Source organism: Microcaecilia unicolor, chromosome 7 (assembly GCF_901765095.1).
Source record: "Microcaecilia unicolor chromosome 7, aMicUni1.1, whole genome shotgun sequence".
Taxonomy (NCBI): domain Eukaryota; kingdom Metazoa; phylum Chordata; class Amphibia; order Gymnophiona; family Siphonopidae; genus Microcaecilia; species Microcaecilia unicolor.
In genome coordinates, this window is record NC_044037.1 from 143,884,205 (window position 1) to 143,905,554 (window position 21,350).

Below are 21,350 nucleotides of genomic sequence, written 5' to 3' on the forward strand. Positions count from 1 at the left end.
AGAGGTTTTGGCCTTTGAAAGCTAATTGAAAAATGTATTTAGTCCACTAGAATGATATATTTTCCATTTTTTGTTTTATTTGTATTTGTTAACCTATAGTATAGTGATTGAAATATGTAAGTTTTTTATTTGAAATTTGCATCTCTTTATATTTGCACAGTACAGGGGGACTGAGGGGTGGGACTGTTCAGGGAAGAAGTCCTTGTGCAGGTTGCAGGCAGCCTATAAGTGGCGCTGCTACTGCCCAGGTGAAGACTGCAGTAGACAGAATTTTAAGATGGGGGGGGGGGAGGAGATATGCACTGCCTGTAAAAAAAGAAAAAAAAATTTCAGCACCCGAAATCATTTTGAAAAGTTGGCTCCTATGTCCTGTATGGCACGAATATGATAGCAGCCTGTAGGCACTGCTGCATTTCCAGTCTCAATTTGTCGTTTCTGTGGTAGTGTTCTCCTCTACACCTGCCATTCAACAGGGTTATCCTACTTCTAATAGCTACAGCGGTGATACCGGCCTCCTCTGCTCTCTGCTGCTACAGCTTCTGCTTGAGGCAATGGTGGTATCAGCCAACTTCTGCCTGGATCATGGAACCTGTTGTAGGTTTTATTTTCACGGTAGCGTGTCCAGCAGCAGTAGTAATCTTTTCTATGGCACCACTCCAGGTGTGTCTCCAGATCTGTTGTCTTGGCTGTATCTTCTGCTGTTTAACACAGTTCCAGATTCCTGGCAGAGCATGCCCTCTGTAACATTTTGCATCTCTTCTCAACATTTGATGACTGTGTGGCACAGAGGCACCACGAGTGGTTTTAGGGGTTCCTTGTCCGCTGTCTTCCATGGTTAGCTTAATCCGCTGCTTCAGGCAAGAGGCATAATCAGAATCCTTACCATGTACTGCAATGTCCCTTTCTTGTTGCTCACATACTTCTTCACTCCAGGTGACACTGTTGTCAGCTTAGTTTGTTTTCTTTTCTTCAGGGTCGCCGCACTTGCTCTCGTATCTATTCCGGCTTAAGGTGATTTGTCTCGTCAGCTCAGCTTGTCCTTGTGGATTCTATAGAATTTCGAGTAAATTCTATGGATTCTAACCTCTCACATTTGGTTGGTCTTGGTGGTAGAGCTGTGCTTAGCTGGGTTTCACCTCTCACACGGATGGGGATGGTTCATGGTTCCTCGGGCTAGCCATTCAAGCCCTCTTGGATTCTAGAGCACTGGGTGAGCCCCCATCTTCGCGGACGGGCAGGGCTCTTTTATCGAGTCTTTCTGGCTCTGACCCTACGTACTATCATACCTTGTGTCTTCGCTTGGGCTTCCCCAGCCAGACTGCTAGTCTGCCAAGGGAGTTTAGGTTGCTTTTCTCTCTCTAAAAGGTTGGTCATCTTTCTCCAGCCATATATTCACATACTGGCAGAGGTTCTGCTCAAGATTATTATTATTATTATTTATAGCATTTATACCCCGCTCTTTCCCGCTTGATAGCAGGCTCAGTGCGGCTTACAAGCTATGGTGCAGATACATAGAGATAACACAAAGTGTGGTACAAGATATGGTACAGAGTGTTACATAGATACACAACGTATGATACAGGGTATCAAGAGATGTTTAAGTTAAGCGAGTAGAACAAAGGGGGGAGATGTGGGGGAGAGGATTGGAGTATGGGTAATGTTGGTGGTGTGGAATTAAGTTCGAGATTTAAGTTGGGTTGTTTGGGTAGGCTTGTTTGAAGAGGTGTTCGTTGGTTGTTCGGATGCGTCGTGGTATTGCATTCCAGAGTTGGCTGCCTATAACGGAGAAGTTGGATGCATAGTAGGTTTTGTATTTGAGGCCTTTGCAGTTGGGAAGATGAAGATTGAGATATGTTCTGGAAGATTTGGACCCATTTCTGGTTGGGAGGTTGATCAAGTTGGTCATGTAACTTGGGGATTCGCCTTGGAGGATCTTGTGGATCATTGTATGGACTTTGAAATGTATGCGTTCCTTGATAGGGAGCCAGTGAAGTTTTTCTGCTGTCGTGGTTCTTCTATCCTCTGGTTTATCCCACCCTAATAGCGGACACTGCTTTGTTTCATCCCATTAGTTTGGACTGGTCTGGATTAAATTATATTCTTGCCTGATAATTTTCTTTCCTTTAATCATACCAGAGCAGTCCAGATGCCCTCCCTTGATAATTTCTTTCAGTTTTTTGTTTCTCTAGTACTTGTCTCTGGTGCCTGTCTAGCTAGATATGGTCATGGTCACTCAACTTGTGGAGGTTGGATCGTGTCGAGATCCATCTTCTCTCTTCTTGCCACACTGCTATATATATCAGCTCCATCATGCTCCTGTTCCTGGCTGAACAGTGAACCACTGTCCTGGTTTCAGGGTTATGGCCGGAGGTTCCAGAGCAGAGACCAAGTGACAGATTGCCTTGCTCCATTCTGACTCATTGACTGGTTGCTTTGACCCTCAATAGTGCAGGAGTTCCTAGATTCCAAGCACCTGTTCACAAGCGGTTTCGTCTATTCATTTTCTGTGTTTTTTCTTCTAAAAGTTAAGATCATCATTGCTTGGCTATTTGAAATACTGAATGTTCCAGGCTGGATGATACCCTTAGGGAGCAAATTACTTGGAACTATATTCTTTGTCTCCTTTTGCTGGTGGATTTTTATTTTTTATTTTATTTTTGTTACATTTGTACCCCGCACTTTCCCACTCATGGCAGGCTCAATGTGGCTTACATGGGGCAATGGAGGGTTAAGTGACTTGCCCAGAGTCACAAGGAGCTGCCTGTGCCTGAAGTGGGAATTGAACTCAGTTCCCCAGGACCAAAGTCCACCACCCTAACCACTAGGCCACTCCTCCACAGCTCATTAGTCTGGACTGATATGATATGATTAAAGGAATGAAAATTATCAGGTAACATAAATTTTCCTTCTGCAAGTCCAAGAGGAAGACATAAAGGGATTCTGTACCAGGTACTTCCTTGTGCCCAAGAAAACAGGAGGATTCCAGCTAGTCCTAGACCCAAGGGCCCTGAATAAATTCCTGGTCAGAGAAAAGTTCAAGATTTCCCTGGGCACCCTTCTCTAATTCAGGAAAAGGAGTGGCTATGCTCTCTGGATTTAAAGGATGCCTATGCCCACATTTTTATACTCCCCAGTCGCAGGAGGTATCTCGGATTCCAAGTATGGAAACACCACTACCAATATCGCATTCTGCCGTTTGGCCTAGCAACTGCTCCCAGAGTATTTACCAAGTGTCTGGTGGTGGTAGCAGCGTATCTACGCAGACTGAGAGTGTATATGTTTCCCTATCTAGATGATTAACTAGGCAAGAACACATTGCAGGATGGAGCAATAGAGTCAAAGCAGATGACTGTTCAGGTGCTGTAGTTGCTGGGGTTTGTCATCAATTATCCCAAGTCTCACCTCCGACCAGCTCAACAAATGGAGTACATAGGAGCCCTGCTAGACACATTGCAGGCTCGGGCCTTCATTCCCCAGGCGAGGGCGGATACCTTAGTGATGCCTTGCAGGTCCGCAGCAGCAAGCAGGTTTCAGCTCAGCACATGTTGAGATAGGTGGGCCACATGGCCTCCACAGTGCATGTCATGCCCATGGCACATCTCCACTTGAGAGTGGCCTAGTGGTCCTTAGCTTCCCAGTGGTCTCAAGCAACAGGGAACCTAACGGATGTCATTGCATTCCCCCGGAGTTGGCTTATGCCCTTCTCTAGTAGACAGTCAGGACCAATTTGACCCTGAGACTTCCATTCCAAATTCCACAACCTTAGTAGGTGTTAACAATGGAAGCATCAAACCTGGATTGGGGAACTCATGTAGATGGGCTTTACACTAAATGGATGTGGTCTGCCCAGGAGGTCCAATTTCACATTTGCCTCCTTGAGCTTTGGGCCATTTGGAACGCTCTAAAGGCTTTCAGAGATCGACTGCAGAACCAAATTGTTCTGATTCAAACGGACAACCAGGTTTACAGTGTTCTCTGTCAACAAGCAGAGAGGGTATGGGTTCCTTCCCTTTGTGTCAGGAAGCAGTCAGCATGTGGCAATGGACTCTGCTTTACGGTATGGACCTACATGCCACGTATCTACCCAGCAAGAAAAACTGCCTGGCAGAGAAGCTGAGCAGGGTATTGCTGTCCTCGGAGAACACCTGCTACAGGTAAGTGTCTTTGCTATACTGCTGCACAAGGAAGGGCCACCGGTTATTGAATTAAGGGTTCACATATTTTTCACAAAATTACATATTATTGAATCTTTTTGTTCAGTATTATATAATCAAAATATATCAAATAATCAATATATATCTTTTTGTTCTATTTATTGGATTTATCTTTCTCTTATCAGGGTTTAGATTAGGATCTAATATTTACATTAAAACTGTGCTAAAAGAAGACAGCATCCTAGTGGATTCACAGACTTTCTCGGCTTTGTATATAATAAAATAGTGCAATCCTTAAAGGCTTTCCATCACAGAACAGGACTGGGGTTGTATAAAGTATATTAAGTCTCAAAAAAAAAAACATTGCAGACTTTCCCTCTAAGGAGGGGAACATTCTCTTTAGATGAATATATGTGCTCTGTATACTGTGTAAGAACACTGGATAATTTTTGTGGTTCCATTAATATTTTTAGTTGAGATGTACACGTTTGTGTAAAGCACTGGGTTAAAGGAATAGGGGTTTCACCTCTTGATCCTAGGTGTGAGCTCAGACTCAAATCAATACTAGAATGGAATAGTATACAAAACATAGAGGAACAATTATAAATGGAAACAGTATAGGATGCTTCTAAGTAATTGTGACCAAGATTGGTGCTCAATGGATCTTTAATTTGATCTAGTATAGCACATCTTATGTTCTTACGATATGTAGAGTTAATTATGTTTTTTAATCTTAATGTATCTGCAGTGAGACTAGTGAAGTGTTGCAGTACTCTGGAAGTGAGATCCAGGATGTGGAGAAGGTAAGAAATCTGATGCATGGTATGAATTATCAGTATTATGTTTTTCTATGGTATGATAGGCTGTTGTACTGCATGTTTGCGGAAGATTCTTGGGAAGAGACGAGCAGTGGAAAACAATTCTATGTTAAGAAAATAAATAAAAGAAAGAGGAAAGAGACCAATATGGTGGCAGAAAAAGTAAGGGCAAAGATTAGCTTTCAAAAGTATAGGAGGTCACAAAGAAGAGTATGGGAAAAGAATATTTGGTAAAGCTGAGAGAAGCAGGGATACTACTACTGCTACTACTTATTATTTCTAAAGCGCTACTAGACGTACGCAATGCTGTACACTTGAACATGAAGCGACAGTCCCTGCTCGACAGAGCTTACAATCTAATTAAGACAGACAAACAGGACAAACAAGAGATAAGGGAATATTAAGGTGAGGATGATAAAATAAGGGTTCTGAACAAGTGAATACGGGTTAGGAGTTAAAAGCAGCATCAAAAAGGTGGGCTTTTAGCTTAGATTTGAAGACGGCCAGAGATGGAGCTTGACTTCCTGAGCCAGTAAAATCTATTCCAGGCATATGGTGCAGCAAGATAAAAGGAACGGAGTCTGGAGTTAGCAGTGGAGGAGAAGGGTGCAGATAAGAGAGATTTACCCAGTGAACGGAGTTCCCTGGGGAGGAATGTAGGGAGAGATGAGAGTGGAGAGGTACTGAGGAGCTGCAGAGTGAATGCACTTATAGGTCAGTAAGAGGAGTTTGAACTGTATGCGGAAACGGATAGGAAGCCAGTGAAGTGACATGAGGAGAGGGCTAATATGAGCATAACGACACTGGCGGAAAATTAGTCGTGCAGCAGAATTTTGAACAGATTGAAGAGGAGAGAGATGGCTAAGTGGGAGATCTGTGAGAAGCAAGTTGCAATAGTCTAAGCGAGAGGTGATAAAAGTGTGGATGAGGGTTCTGGTAGTGTGCTCAGAAAGGAAAGGGCAAATTTTGGTGATATTATAGAGAAAAAAACGACATATGTGTAGAGAAGGAGAGTGAGGAGTCAAAGATGACCCCAAGGTTACGAGCTGATGAGACAGGAAGGATGAGAGTGTTATCCACAGAAATAGAGAATGGGGGAGGAGGAGAGGTTGGTTTAGGGGGAAAGATAAGAAAGAAGGAAGGGGTGATGGTGATAATGACAGAAACACAAGTGGAAGAAAAGATAAGGCTATAAAGCAAGTTGACCACCTTTTCAGATATGTCAGTCAACAGAGAAAGGACAAAGGTCTAAGCCTAAGATTTGGAGAAAAGGGAAAAAGTATGGAGGGTGATGAGGATAAAGCAAAATATTTTGCTCCACATTCCTTCCAGAAGAATGTGGAGAAAGATTGCTGATACCTTTGCATAGATGTTTATCCGAGAGCTGGACTAACTCCAGCCGCCAACCGACCGGACGCCCGCCCAAGGCGGGGGGGTGGGGGGGGGTGGAGGAGAAGAGCGGGGAGCGTCGCTGCAGACTCGGAGAGCACAACTGCAGAACCTGAGAGGCGGGCCAGAGGAGCCAGAGTGCTTGATGTTTGCGAGGCTGATCTGTGCGGTGCCACACCGCTAACGCCGTCGGCACGGGGGCATACCTGTCCAACTGAAACAGCTTAGAATCGTTGCAGAGTAACAAACGAAAACGTGGATTAAGCAATTTACAGATTTACTTACTTTGATTTGAGTGTATGGTAATGACGGCTGCTACAAACAGTTCTCATTATGGTTTTCTATGCACCTATCCAGTTAGCACAATCTAGCTTTTTGAACTAAATCTCATTTGGCTCATTCCTATTACATCAGCACTACATATCGCTGAAATCCAGATATAAATTTACTATGAACTCTTTTCTTAATCGCTTTCTAAACAAGGTGCTAATCTGATCTCACCTGAGATTCCTCCTTCAGTTGGTATCGCTGTTCCAAATCAGTTAAGCTTTCATTCCACCACTTTTCTTTCTTTTCCACACATTATAACATATGAGCTCCAAGTCATTACTTGGTCTGTGCCTGTGCACTATGGATTTGCTATGCCAGTATATGATATTAGACCAGACCATCTTATATGTATGTCTATCTTTGCCTATGCACGATTATCTCAACTTCTCTCTAAGATCCTTACTTTATAGGAACAGTTGCAGGTATTCATTTTAGTTATCAGCAAACAATTCAATAACATTCTACACACATTCTTCAAGTTTTTCCATATTGTTTTTGAACTAGAGTTACTTTAACAGCTCATTATAGAGCTTTTTCAGTAAGTATCTCCAAGTCTATAGATCACATCTTTCTACATTTTTACGAAACACTTTTACATGGATACTGCTTTCTCAGCATAAACTGTCAGGTCCGTATTAACATGCTTCATCACATTCTTTTAGCACCACAAGGTCTGTCTTCCAGGGATAGTTTTTCAAAATGGGTTTGTTGTGCCTATATATCACAGGAAGGAATCTTACTTATAAGCCAGTGCTCTTTGGATATTATCCCAATCTTCACATTTAATGCTACAGGTTTCTTTAGTACTTGTATTGTGCCAAAGATAGGTGTAATGTATACAATCAATATTATCAAGAAGTGCTTGGACTTTTTGTTAAATCTTTCCCAGTTAGTGCACATCACTGTTTTCCCCTCTCCTAGATTTCTGCACTCTTTAAATGAATGATGCTGCACTTTTTTTTTTTTTTTACATTGAATCTTAATTTCAAGGCTCTGCCTATTGAGTGTTGTCATTTTACAAATGATATTAAAATCAGTAATAATGTGGACACCCTTGAGTGAATTCCTTCAAAAAGGTGATGAATAAATCCTAATAAATAAAAAAATAAATAATAAGTGGCCTAACAGAGCTTGGCAACTTAATTTCAATGTAGTTTAACTCCTCTGGGGTATATATTAACCTCCAGTTTTTCTATTTAAAAGATAATCTTGCTAACAAAACCCCCCAAAACCTTAAAAATAATCTAGAAAATTACAATATAAATCTATAGTGCAATGTGCAAAAACTCTATTTTTTATTTATTTTTGTATGCTAGTGGTGCTTAGTACCTGGATAACTTTTCGCTGGACTGACTGGCAGTCAAATACTCGATACCCACCCTAACATCACAGCACCAGTGTCCTCCTCCTGCCTATATTATAAGTTCTTATTATTGGCAAAAAAAAAAAAATTTGTGCTGCCATAGTAGCAGTCTATATGATAGTAAAACATGGGTAGCAGTTCCCACAAAGAATATCACAATGGGAGGAGATTACTTAACTCAACGTGGTGAAGGCGTTGTTCCTTATCTCAATGCCATGAGGGGGTGGTTTATCATACCTCATCCAGCTGGAGCCCCAGTCCAATTAACAACGTAACGTGAAACAAAAATACAAACAGTCAAAGGTAGTCCACTGTGTCCAATGTTTTTCCGGTTCCCTACATGCGAGCATGTTTCGCGGGGAGAGTCATCAGAGGAACGTTACTCTGAAAGAAACAGTTGAATCACAAATTAGACCTACTTCTAGACAACGCGCCCTTAACCAGCATATCTCTGACTAAATCATAAAAAAAGTTTTAATTATATTATAGTTCACAAAATGTGTATAACTAAAAAAAAGATATATGTATGTATAGACTACCGTCGCATGGAAACAGCCCAACCTCCATCTTTGTCCGACCAAGACGCCGGCGCATGCGCAGTATCTGAACTCCTGGTCTCTCTCCCCTCCAAACTAACAGGAAGTAGACTGGGTAGAAAAGATGGCCCTCTTTTCCTAGTCTGCTTCTATATGCTCTGTTGCTATCTGCCTTGTGGTGAAATTGTTAGGTTGCGCATGGCCTTAGTTTGAATCTTGCACTGGAATTTCTGTAAGGAAACCAGCCATCCACTTTTGGTCAGTAAATGAGTACTGAGCCTTAGATGAGGATCAGGGGCATAGCTACTGTTGAGCAAGCTCAGCAAAAAGCTGAGGGCCTCTCAGTGGTAGGGGCCAGCTCCTTCATATATACAAACAAGCACAAGAACCCCAGATAAGAATGGCTGACAAACACAGCAGAAATAAAATAGCAGTAGCACGGGACCTCAAAGCCCATGCTTGTCCTCTGCCTGTATCAGTCCTGTCCCCTCTGATGTAAAAACAGTGAGAGTGTATATGGGCTCTGAAACCCCACAGTACTGTTTCTGTAACCGTGGCAGAGATGTAAAGAGTATGAGGGGAGATTTTCAATGTGAGAGAGGTGCAGGACATAAGAAAGGTGGAAATGAATTTTTATTTTACCTTGTTAATTATATTAATGTGTTAAATGTGCAACCCTAATGTATTATCAAGTGAAAAAAGCAGTGTCCACAAAACAATATTAGTACAATATAGCTTATATCTGTCCCACATATCTAGTGGCAACTGTGGATATGTTGAATTTGTTGATATACATAGTAACATAGTAGATGACAGCAGAAAAAGACCTGCACGGTCCACCCAGTCTGCCCAACAAGATAAACTCACATGTGCCATTTTTTGTGTATACCTTACCTTGATTTGTACCTGTCTTTTTCAGGGCACAGACAGTATAAGTCTGCCCAGCACTATCCCCACCTTCCAACCACCAGCCCCGCCTCCCACCACCGGCTCTGGCACAGACCGTATAAGTCTGCCCAGCACTATCCCCACCTCCCAACCACCAGCCCTGCCTCCCACCACCAGCTAAGCTTCTGGGGATCCCTTCCTTCTGAGCAGGATTCCTTTATGTTTATCCCATGCATGTTTGAATTCCGATACCGTTTTCCTCTACACCACCTCCCGCGGGAGGGCATTCCAACAATAAACTGAGCTGAAAGTGTACGACCTGTGAGTTCTTGTACCAAGTAGAGCGCTGCTGAGCCCGGTACTCGGACCAGGTTCTGCTTGGCGGCCAGACAACCCTGGGTTTCCACCTGCGCTGACCGCCATTCCACAGAGGTTGAGCCCTTAAGTGCAGGCGGCATGCAGGGCTTACGAGATGGAGCAGGGGTGATGAACGTGACATGCAGCAGGTCAAGAGAGTGATCCTGGTACAGGCAGAGTCAGTAGGCAGGCAGCAGGTCAAGAGAGTAATCCAGGTACAGGCAGAGTTAGTAGGCAAGCAGCAGGTCAAGAGATTAATCCAGGTACAGGCAGAGTCAGTAGGCAAGCAAAGTACCAAAGTAGAAGCCGAAGCAAGGAGTCTAGGGAAAGCTCAGCTGATAAAGTGCTGGCGTCTGACATCAGCAGGAAGAAGGGGCACAGCCATAGGACAAGAGCAGGGGAAGGAGGAACCGGAAGACCAGTAGGAGAGAAGCAAGTGAAGCCAGACAGAGGAAGAGCAGACCCAGGTGCGTGGAAGCAAAGCAATCAAGGAGCCTGGAAGCCAGGCAGAGAGCAGAGCCAGGTGCATGGAAGCAAAGCAATCAAGGAGCCTGCAGCCAGAGAATAACCACACACACATGGCTCAGGGCTGTGCCAGTCAAGTGTGTGTGTCGACGGGACCCTGCACAGCCCGAGGATGCCGCTTGTGTTGAGGTAGGGGACATGACAATACCCCCTCCTTAAGGGCCCCCCTCTGCCTAGGTCCGGGTTTGGATGGGTAGCAGGTATGGAACTCCCGTATCAATTCAGGTGCATGGACGTTGGCAGCGGGCTCCCAGGAATTATCCTCGGAACCAAAGTGCTTCCAGGATAGCAAATAGAACAGCCGTCCCCTTTGACGTTTGGAGTCCAGAACCTCATCTACCTCAAATTCAGGATCTGGCTCGGAATCAAGAACGATGATCTTCTTTGGCTCTGGGTGCCATTTCGAGGTCAAGAATGGCTTTAGCAGGGACACGTGGAAAGCGTTGTGGACTTTGACATTACCTGGTAACTGGAGACGATAAGTGACGGCTCCCACCTGAGATCGTACTGAAAAGGGTCCAGTGTATTGGGGAGCAAACTTGAAGGAGGGTAATCAGAGTCTTAAGTATTTGGTACTAAGCCAAACTTTTTGTCCAGGTTGAAAGGTCAGAGCAGACCGCCTCTTACGATCTGCGAAAAGCTTGTATCTAGCAGCAGCTCACTGAAGATGTTGTTGGACCCTGCTCCAAATGTCCCGGATATCAGTGAAGGTCTGTTGTAGCTGAGGCAAGGCTTGGGTCTGAAGGATCGGAAGTGGTAGTCGTGTGTTGCGCCCGTATGAGAGGCAGTGTAGAGACCGTTGTTATAGGTGAATTCAGCCCAGGGGAGTAATGTGGACCAATCATCCTGTCGGTTATTAGTATACATTTGCAGGAAGGTCTTGAGAGTTTGATTCACCCGTTCCACCATTCTGTTGGTCTGTGGGTGGTATGTGGATGAAAAATGGGTGGTGATGCCAAAAGCAGAACACAGTGCTCTCCAGAACCTAGAACTGAATTGAGATCCCCGATCACTTATAATCTGGAGAGGTAGACCATGTAAACGAAAAATATGCTGGATGAAATTCTTGGCAAGAGCAGCGGCCGAGGGGAGAGATTTCATGGGAATGAAATGGGCCATACGGGAGAATCGATCCACCACTGCCCAAATGACCGTGTGACCTTGGGACGGTGGTAAATCAGTAACAAAGTCCATGGATACTTCCTGCCAAGGGAGCTGTGGAACTGGCAGTGGCTGTAAAAATCCCCACGGCTTACCAGAAGGGGATTTGTTTCGGGCACAGACAGGACAGGTGGAAACAAAATCTAAGACATCCTGAGCCATGTGTGGCCACCAATAGTACTGAGAGATTAAATGGAAAAGTCTTGCGGAATCCGGAGTGACTAGCAAACGTGGAGGAGTGTCCCCATTTGAGAACCTTCTTCCTTGACTGGGGTGGAACAGAGGTCTTCGTGCTGACGGAAGAAACTACAGTCGTGGAGGCAACACAGGCAGGATTAAGCATGGGGTAGGATTCCTCGGGTTATTTGGGAGGGTTGAAGGCCCTGGAAAGCGCATCAGCCCGAATATTCTTTTCAGCAGGTCGAAATACCAGGCAGAAGTTAAAACGGGCAAGAAAAGAGACCAGTGTGCCTGTTGCGGGTTTAGTCTCTTAGCATCCTGAAGGTATAGGAGATTCTTGTGGTCGGTGATTACTGTGATGGGGTGCAAGGCCCCCTCCAGGAGATATCGCCATTCCTGGAGAGCCAATTTAAGGGCCAACAATTCCCGGTCCCCAATGGTGTAATTACACTCTGCCGGAGAAAATGTTTTGGAAAAAAAGAAACAGGGATGATGCTTGCCAGAGTCTGAGGTTTGAGACAGAACGGCCCCTGCCCCTAGTGAAGAGGCATCCACCTCTAAAATGAATGTTTTTTTGATATCCGGGCTTTGAAGCATAGGAGCAGAGAGAAAGGCCTGCTTTAAGGTGGCGAAAGCCTCCTGGGCCTCCGGTGTCCAGTTCCTCACATCAGCACCCTTCCTAGTCAGTGCGGTAAGAGGGGCAGTGATAATGGAGTATTGATGGATGAACTGCCGGTAGTAGTTAGCAAACCCTAAAAAATGTTGCAAGGTCCAGAGATCCTGGGGCATGGGCCAATCCCGGATGGCTCGGAGTTTGGTGGGGTCCATTTGGAGCCCCTCTGAAGAGACAATGAGGCATATTTTCAAAGCACTTTGGGAGGCTAAGTTCCATAGGTTTCTATGGAACTTTGGGAGGCTAAGTGCTTTGAAAATGAGCCCCATAATATCCCAAGAATGGAATAGACCATTGATGAAACAAACACTTCTCTAGTTTGGCAAAGAGACGGTAGTCCCGGAGGTGTTGGAGAACGGTGCAGACATGACGAGGGTGGTCTTGAACAGAAGCAGAAAAAACAAAAATATCATCCAGGTAAACTATGAGTGAGGAGTACAGGAGATCTTGAAAAATGAAGTTAATGAATTCCTGAAAGACCGCAGGTGCATTACAAAGGCCAAATGGCATGACTAGAGATTCGAAATGTCCTTCATGGGTATTAAAGGCGGTCTTCCATTCATCCCCATGTCAGATTCGGACCAGATTGTAGGCGCCTCGGAGATCCAGCTTGGTAAAGATAGATGCTCCCTGCAGACGGTCGAAAAGTTCTGGAATCAGAGGGAGCGGATACCGGTTCTTAATGGTTATTTCATTAAGACCCCGGTAGTCTATACAAGGTTGCAGAGAGCCGTCCTTCTTGGTTACAAAGAAGAAACCTGCCCACGCCGGAGAGGAGGAGGGTCTGATGAAGCCCTTTTGGAGGTTTTCTTGAATGTATTCCGGCATGACTTTAGATTCCTCCTGGGAGAGGGTATACAGCCGACCCCAAGGTGGTGTCTTGCCCGGAAGTAATTCGATAGGGCAGTCAAAAGGATGATGCGGAGGAAGGCAATCAGCTTGGAAATCTCGATATTCCACAGGAAGGGAAGCAACGCAGGGAAGCAGGCCCCTGGGGGAGGCAGAAATAGTCCTCAGAGGAGGAACCACCGGCGTGAGACAGGAAGCAAAACATTGGGAACCCCAACTGTTGATATCGCTAGTGGTCCCGTTGATACTTGGTGTGTGTTGTCGTACCCAAGGCAGGCCTAAAATAACAGGATGGATGGCCCGGGGAAGAACCATAAGCTGAATCTCTTCCTTATGTAAAATTCCTAATTGCATCTGCAACGGCCGAGTGGCATGGGTAATGGATTAGGATAGTCAGTCCCTGAATGGAGGTCACTTGTAACGTAGGTTTACAGGCCATTGAGGGAGTTCCAAGCTGGACTAGGAGACTGGCGTCAATAAAATTCCCTCCGGCCCCTGAATCGATCAAAGCCATGGTGCTAATACAAAGTTCCTTCCAGCGCAGGAAAATAGGGACGGAGACAAGATTATCTGAAAGAGGTGAGAATCGACCCAGGGCCACCCCCTTCAGAGGCCCTGGGTCATGTCATTTCCCGGTTTATTCGGGCAATATCTCAGGAAATGGCCAGCCTGTCCACAATAGAGGCAGAGTTGATTTCCTTCTCAGAGAGGCGATGCCGCCCGATAACCATCGGCTCTTCGGAGATTCCAGAAGTGGTGCCAGTAGCTCCTTTAGGAGAAGAAGGATGCGACACCCGAGGAGATGGTCTCTGTGATTGACACTGAGCAGAAAGTTCCTGTGTCATCTCTTGAACCGAACGTCGATACGGACGCAGAGAGTAATCAGGGCATCCAGTGTGGTCGGAAGTTCCCAGCCTGCCAACTCGTCTTTGATTCAGCCCGATAACCCCTGCCAGAAGATGGCCGTGAGGGCCTCCTGGTTCCATCTAACCTTGGAGGCTAGGGTTCAAAAGCGTACGGCATATGTCCCTACAGAGCAATTGCCTTGTTGAATCCGTAGAAGTTCTCTGGCTGCCGAGGAGGGACGTCCAGGCACGTCGAAAACTAGCCTAAAGTGGCAAAGAAATTCCCCAAGATCAGTGAGTAGAGGATCCCGCTGCTCCCAGAGAGGAGAGGCCCAAGCCAGGGCTGGTCCGGAGAGCAGGGAGATTATGTAAGTGATCTTGAGTTTATCGGAGGAAAAGATTCCGGGTTGCATTTCAAAAAGCATAAGACATTGGTTGAGGAACCCTCGACAAGCGGAAGGGGTACCGTCAAACCGGGGAGGCTCAGAGAGCCTTAACCAGGGAGTGGGTAAAACTGGTCCGGACAGTGCAGCAGGAACTTGCCTTTGGGATTGAAGAGTAGACAACTGGGAGCAAACGTCCTGCAGGACTCCGGACAGACGATTCAGCTGGGCCTGTTGTTGCTTAAGAACCTGGGCCAAATTCGGCAAGTCGGGTTTGTCCGACGAACTCATGGCTTCGGCTTACTGTCAGACCTGTGAATTCTTGTACCAAGTAGAGCGCTGCCGAGCCCGGTACTCGGACCAGGTTCTGCTTGGCGGTCAGACAACCCCAGGTTTCACCTGCGCTGACCGCCGTTCCCCAGACGTTGAGCCCCTAGGTGCGGGCAGGGCTTACGAGATGGAGCAGGAAGCGAGGTGATGAACGTGACAGCCAAACAGGCAAGAGAGTGATCCAGGTACAGGCAGAGTCAGTAGGCAGGCAGCAGACACGAGAGTAATCCAGGTACAGGCAGAGTCAGTAGGCAGGCAGCAGACATGAGAGTAATCCAGGTACAGGCAGAGTCAGTAGGCAGGCAGCAGACACGAGAGTAATCCAGGTACAGGCATGGTCAGTAGACAGGCAACAGACACGAGAGTAATCCAGGTACAGGCATGGTCAATAGACAGGCAACAGACACGAGAGTAATCCAGGTACAGGCAGAGTCAGTAGGCAGGCAACAGAAACGAGAGTAATCCAGGTACAGGCAAGGTCAGTAGGCAGGCAGCAGACACAATAATTCAGGTACAGGCAGAGTCAGTAGGCAGGCAGCAGACACAAGAGTAATCCAGGTACAGACAAGATCAGTAGGCAGGCAGCAGACACAAGAGTAATCCAGGTACAGGCAAGGTCAGTAGGCAGGCAACAGACAAATGAGTAATCCAGATACAGGCAAGGTCAGTAGGCAGGCAACAGAAACATGAGTAATCCAGGTACAAGCAGAGTCAGTAGGCAGGCGGCAGACACAAGAGTAATCCAGGTAAAGGCAAGGTCAGTAGGCAGGCAGCAGACAGAAGAGTAATCCGGTACAGGCAGAGTCAGTAACGAAGAACAAAATAGAGGAGAAGCACACTACTGTGCAAGTAACACCTACCAAAGTAGAAGCAAGGAGTCTAGGGAGAGCTCAGCTGATAAAGTGCTGGCGTCTGACATCAGCAGGGAGAAGGGGCACAGCCATAGGACAAATGCAGGGGAAGGAGGAACCGGAAGACCAATAGGAGAGAAGCAAGGGAAGCCAGACAGAGGAAGAGCAGACCCAGGTGGGTGGAAGCAAAGCAATCAAGGAGCCTGCAGCCAGGGAAGAATCACACACACATGGCTCAGGGCTGTGCCAGTCAAGTGTGCATGTCGACGGAACCCTGCACAGCCCGAGGACGCCGCTTGCGTTGAGGTAGGGGACATGACAGAAAGGGGATGGGATTTGATATGCTGCCTTATTTGGTTACAACCAAAGCAGGATGAGCTTAAGTACTTGATTAATTTATAAGGAGGAAAAAACCCAGTTACCCGTTGCTTATCATATTATAAAATACTATTGCTTGTCTTTAAGAAAGTGACCTCTGATGAACCTCCTTACCTCTCATGACTTCTTATCCCCTACTGAGATCTCCCTTAGATCTATTCAACAGAGTTTGCTTATCATTCTGAGTTACTGCTCAATTATCCATGAATACACTAGAGAAGCTATATTCTCAGTACAAGACCCCTTACTCTGGAATGCCCTCCCTAGTTCCCTGAGACAACAATCCTCTTCGAGTCAATTTAAAATTGATCTTAAAACCCATTTTTTTACAGAGGCCTATAAATAAATTTTTTGTTCTATTATAATTTTGACCTGGTTAGTTTTGCGGTTCTGGTTATTCCTGAATGTACTGAGCCACCTCGTGGTTTATCCCACCCTCTTTCCTATCATTTATGTAGTTCTATACCACCTTTCCTTTTGTTTCTTGTCTGTGTGTCTTTTACCCATATTTCATGCTCTCCATTATGTTTATGTTCTTATTGTGTCTTAGATTGTAAACCACCCTGAAGGATGCCATTGGGCGGGGTAATAAATTTGAATAAACTTGGACCTCTGTAGTCTCTAGCAATTAAACAACTTACCACATTATTTTCTATGGATTATATTAATTGTTCCTATATCAGACTCTAATAACGTTCATTGGTCAAAAACCTCCTATTATTTTGTTTTTATACTTGTGCTGTGTGCATAAATAATTTCCAAATCAATGTGATTACTCATGATAGATTAAAAAAGAAAGAGCACTTATCTTGACAATTGATACAAAATCCCTAATGGGGGCTGCTATTTCACAATCCGGCTTCTTCAGGGGATAGAGAAATGTGCTCCAGTTCTAAAATTACAAGTCAAACCATCAATATGTATTTGTTTCTTTTTTTAAGTTTTAAACAGTCAATACTCACTGGCTCTTTTGTGGCTGCCCTTTTGTTCCAGATTGGCGTAAAACAAAATGGTGCCTCTTTAAAACACCAACCCTGATTCTTTTTGTATAGATAGAGTGGAATTAGGTTTTAATCAGACAATTCGCTCTTTAGGTGTTGTTATTGACCATTTAAAGTACAAAGTTGCAGGTGGCTAAACTTATTGGTACAGTTTTTTTTTTTTCAAAACTTAAGCTTGTCTGGTGGTTGAGAGATTATTTGACGTTTGAAAAATTTCAGTTGGTAGCTCAAAGTATTATTCCTTATTTTGATTATTGTATTGCTTTATTCTCCAAGGAGAAGCAAGCATAATTTTTTCATATATGGGTGACGTGATCCACAGAGCTCAATGCAGACACTGCCACATACACTCTCATTTTAAATCTTTGAGACAGTCGCCCCACTGCAGATGTGCGGGTGTCTTCCCACCCGACATACGAGCGAGGGGCCTGCAGTCATTTTCCGTGGAGCAGAGTTTCAGTTTTTGATGTCTCCTCAGCACGAAATATTGGTGCCTTCCCTTTTTTAGGATATATTTTCTTCATATGTTGTTTTTTTCTGTCATAATTTAATCTTTTTTTTTAAATCAACTACAGCAAGTAGAGGGGTTGTGGAAAATCAAACGCTTAAGCAACACAAAAATAATAATCCACAGAAAAACGTTATGAGGCCATACACAAGTGCATATGAGAAAAGGAAGGAAAAAGCCTTGTTTGCATGGGCAGTTACTCTGATGTTATATAATCTTGCCGACTGGACCCTGACACAGTTTCTATGAAACGCTGGCCACCGTTGGCCCAGGGGCAAGTCTACATCATTGTTTGACCCCATTGAAGTTGCGCTCAAGTTAAGTGGATTTTTTATGTTATATTATAGACGTTTTGAACACTTTTACTATTGTATTTTGGCACTTCATTGGTGGTGTTGGAAGGTTTTTTGCCTATGATGAAGTTAGGATCATTCAGGTCCACTTTGCTCTATATGGCCTTTGAAGGTTAGAGGGACTTTGAGGCTTTTTCCTTCCTTTTCTCATATACACTTCTATATGGCCTCATAACTTTTTTTCTGTGGATTATAATCTTCTTTTAATACATTTTTCAATTTTTCAGTCCAAGGGGCCTCTGAACTGTCAGAGAATCATCAGCCTTTTTTGGGTATGGAATCACTTGAGCTCCCCAGGCCATAGATCCTTTTGACCTCATGTCGGACGTTTTTCCCTCCATGTCATCGAGGGTGCCAAGTGGCTTTAAGCAGTGACTCGATGCAATAGGACTATTTCAGGCAATGAACCCCATAACTAGTGTGTTTAGTGCCTAGGAGTGGAGGAGTAGCCTAGTGGTTAGTGCAGTGGACTTTGATCCTGGGGAACTGAGTTCAATTCCCACTGCAGCTCCTTGTGACTATGGGCAAGTCACTTAACCCTCCATTGCCTCTGGTACAAAATAAGTACCTGAATATATGTAAACCGCTTTGAATGTAGTTGCAAAAACCTCAGAAAGGCAGTATATCAAGTCCCATTTCCCTTTCCCCTAGGTCCGGACCACTGAGACATTCACTGTAACCTCTTCCAGCGTATGCAGGCGAAGTTCCTTAAAGCCCACAGACTCCAGTGTCAGAAATCTTTAGGTTCTGCATCTACATTAAGCATGGCAGGAGACTCAATACTCAATGCAAAACTGGCATTGACATTGACATCAGGTGCCTCCATTCAACATCAAGAGGGTTTCTTAAATTGTTGCTTGCTAGGGCATAATCTTAATTAACCAGGTAAATTATTCCACAAATCTGCACCTGCAATAGAAAAGGATTGTTTTCGTGTGTCAGAGAAGTGGAAAATCCCTTCCATCACAGATGGCTGCTCATAGCCTCCGATCGATACGCTCTGCATTGGCAAAAAAGAATCCCCCACCAGATCATTCACCAAGAGAGTCTCGTTTCAACTCACTCCAACTGAGATTACTTCGCTCCTCCCTCCTCCGGCAGAATGCAATAGAACCGTTTCCTCCGCCTGATAGGGGTTGAGGGTTCTACTCCAGATATTTTCTGGACAACTGTCTCCTCAAAGAAAAATTTTGCATGATATTCCTGGGGTTACTAAGTCCCATGATAGAACTCAATGATTCACTTTGCTCTCTAGACCTCAAGGAGGCATATACCCATATATCTATTCTCCCTGCACACAGAAAATTCATCCATTTCCGTTTTGTAACTCTACACTGTCAGTACTAGGTCTTACTGTTTGGCTTGGTCTCAGGTCCTCAAATCTTCACGAACTGTCTAGTGGTAATAGCTGCAGCATTTTGAAGGGGGGACATCCACATCTTCCTGTTCTTAGACGATTGGTTAATCAAAGCAGCCTCTCAGGAGTCTACCAGTGCTTCCATGCAGTCAGCTATACGTTTCCTAGAACTCCTCGGATTTTCATCAACTACCCCAAATTACATCTTCAACCTGTACAGACTTTAGAGTTCATAGGGGCTCTTCTCGATACAACTCAAGGTCAAGCATTCCTTCCTTAACCGAGGACAAGCAATATATTACACCTCGCCACTCAGGTATCCCTGTCAGCTCATATATCTGCTTGTCAGATGCTCCGCCTCCTCGGTCACAAGGCTTCAACAATCCATATTACACCATTGGCTCATCTTCACTTTCAAATTCCTCAGTGGACACTCTATTCTCAATGGTCTCAAGCCAGATAATTATTATTTGCTTAGATCCAAATAACTCCACACAGTTGAGCTGGAAAGCACCTGTGCGTGTGGGGGCACTGCCTCAAAGATTTAAAGTGACAGTGTACTTAGCAGTATCCACACTGGACTCCGTGGATCACATCACCCATATGTAAGAATATATTCCTGCTGTCCTCCGAGAACACCTGGTACAGGTAAGTAACTTAGCTTTACTAGGGATGCTGAAATATGCTCTTCGATCTCTGCAAATTACGTAGAATGCTGATGCTCGAGTTCTTTGGGGATTTGGATGTTTTGACCATGTCACTCCTGCAGTTATTCATTTACACTGGCTTCCAGTTGACTATAGAATACAGTATAAAATTTTTAAGTTTTGCAAATACAATTTGTCCTGTAATTGCTTCTAGTTTACATTTGCATCAACCATCAAGGTCACTGAGATCTGCTTCTTTCAATCTTTTAGATGTTCCATCATTTAAATTGGTATATCTTGATGAGTACAGAAACTTGATGTTTTGCATTGCAGAGCCTAGTTTGTGGAACTCCTTACCTCAAGAAATGAGAGCTATGAGGCATTTGAATGATTTTAATTGTAACAATTTTTATTGATGACAAAAGAAAATAACAAATGCAAAATTGCATTACAAATGTATAGAATAATATCAGTACAAAACACAAGCATGTCAACATTTGTACAGAGAAGATACTTATTTATTATTTATATTTTGCTCACACCTTTTTCAGTAGTAGCTCAAGGTGGGTTACATTCAGGTACACTAGATATTTCTCTGTCCCAGGAGGGCTCACAATCTAAGTTTGTACCTGAGGCAATGGAGGGTTAAGTGACTTGCCCAAGATCACAAGGAGCAGCAGTGAGGTTTGAACTGGCCACCTCTGGATTCCAAGAACAGTTCTCTAACCACTAGGACACTCCTCTACTTTTATTCATGATCATTTCCTTATTAATATAGAAAGAAACCCATTCCATACCCCCATGCACATCTAAAGAAGTATATACTTCTTCCCTTGGCACTCTGATCTCATCCCACGGTTTTCAGTATCACCTTTACGCTGATGACTCCCAGATCTACCTCTCCACACCAGAAATCTCAGCAGGAATCCAGGCCAAAATATCAGCCTGCCTATCTGACATTGATACCTGAATGTCTCACCGCCATCTGAAACTAAACAAGACCAAGACTGACTTATCTTTCCCCCTAAACCAACCTCTCCTCTTGCCCCATTCTTTATCTCTGTGGATAACACTCTCATCCTCCCTGTCTCATCAGCTCGTAACCTTGGGGTCATCCTCAACTCCTCTCTCTCCTTCTCTGCACATATTCAACAGACTGCTAAAACCTGTCGTTTCTTTCTCTCTAATATCACCAAAATTCATCCTTTCCTTTCTGAGCACACTACCAGAACCCTCATCCACACTCTTTATCACCTCTCACTTAGACTATTGCAACTTTCTTTTCACAGGTCTCCCACTAAGCTATCTCTCTCCCCTTCAATCTGTTCAAAATTCTTCTGCATGACTTCTGTTCTGCCAGTGTCGCTATGCTCATATTAGCCCTCTCCTCAAGTCACTTCACTGGCTCGCTATCCAGTTCCGCATACAGTTCAAACTTCTCTTATTGACTTATAAGTGCATTCACTCTGCAGCT

At 44.5% G+C, this 21,350-nt stretch overlaps 1 protein-coding gene across 1 annotated transcript in view; it reads left to right on the plus strand.

Moving 5' to 3' along the window:
• The window catches only part of NDUFA10 (NADH:ubiquinone oxidoreductase subunit A10), a 492,721-nt gene that overhangs the window by 326,988 nt on the left and 144,383 nt on the right, over positions 1–21,350 (plus strand). Inside the window, exon 7 of the mRNA XM_030209674.1 lies at positions 4,903–4,957. Within this exon, the coding sequence (XP_030065534.1) occupies positions 4,903–4,957 (55 nt within the window). The remainder of the gene's footprint in view (positions 1–4,902; positions 4,958–21,350) is intronic.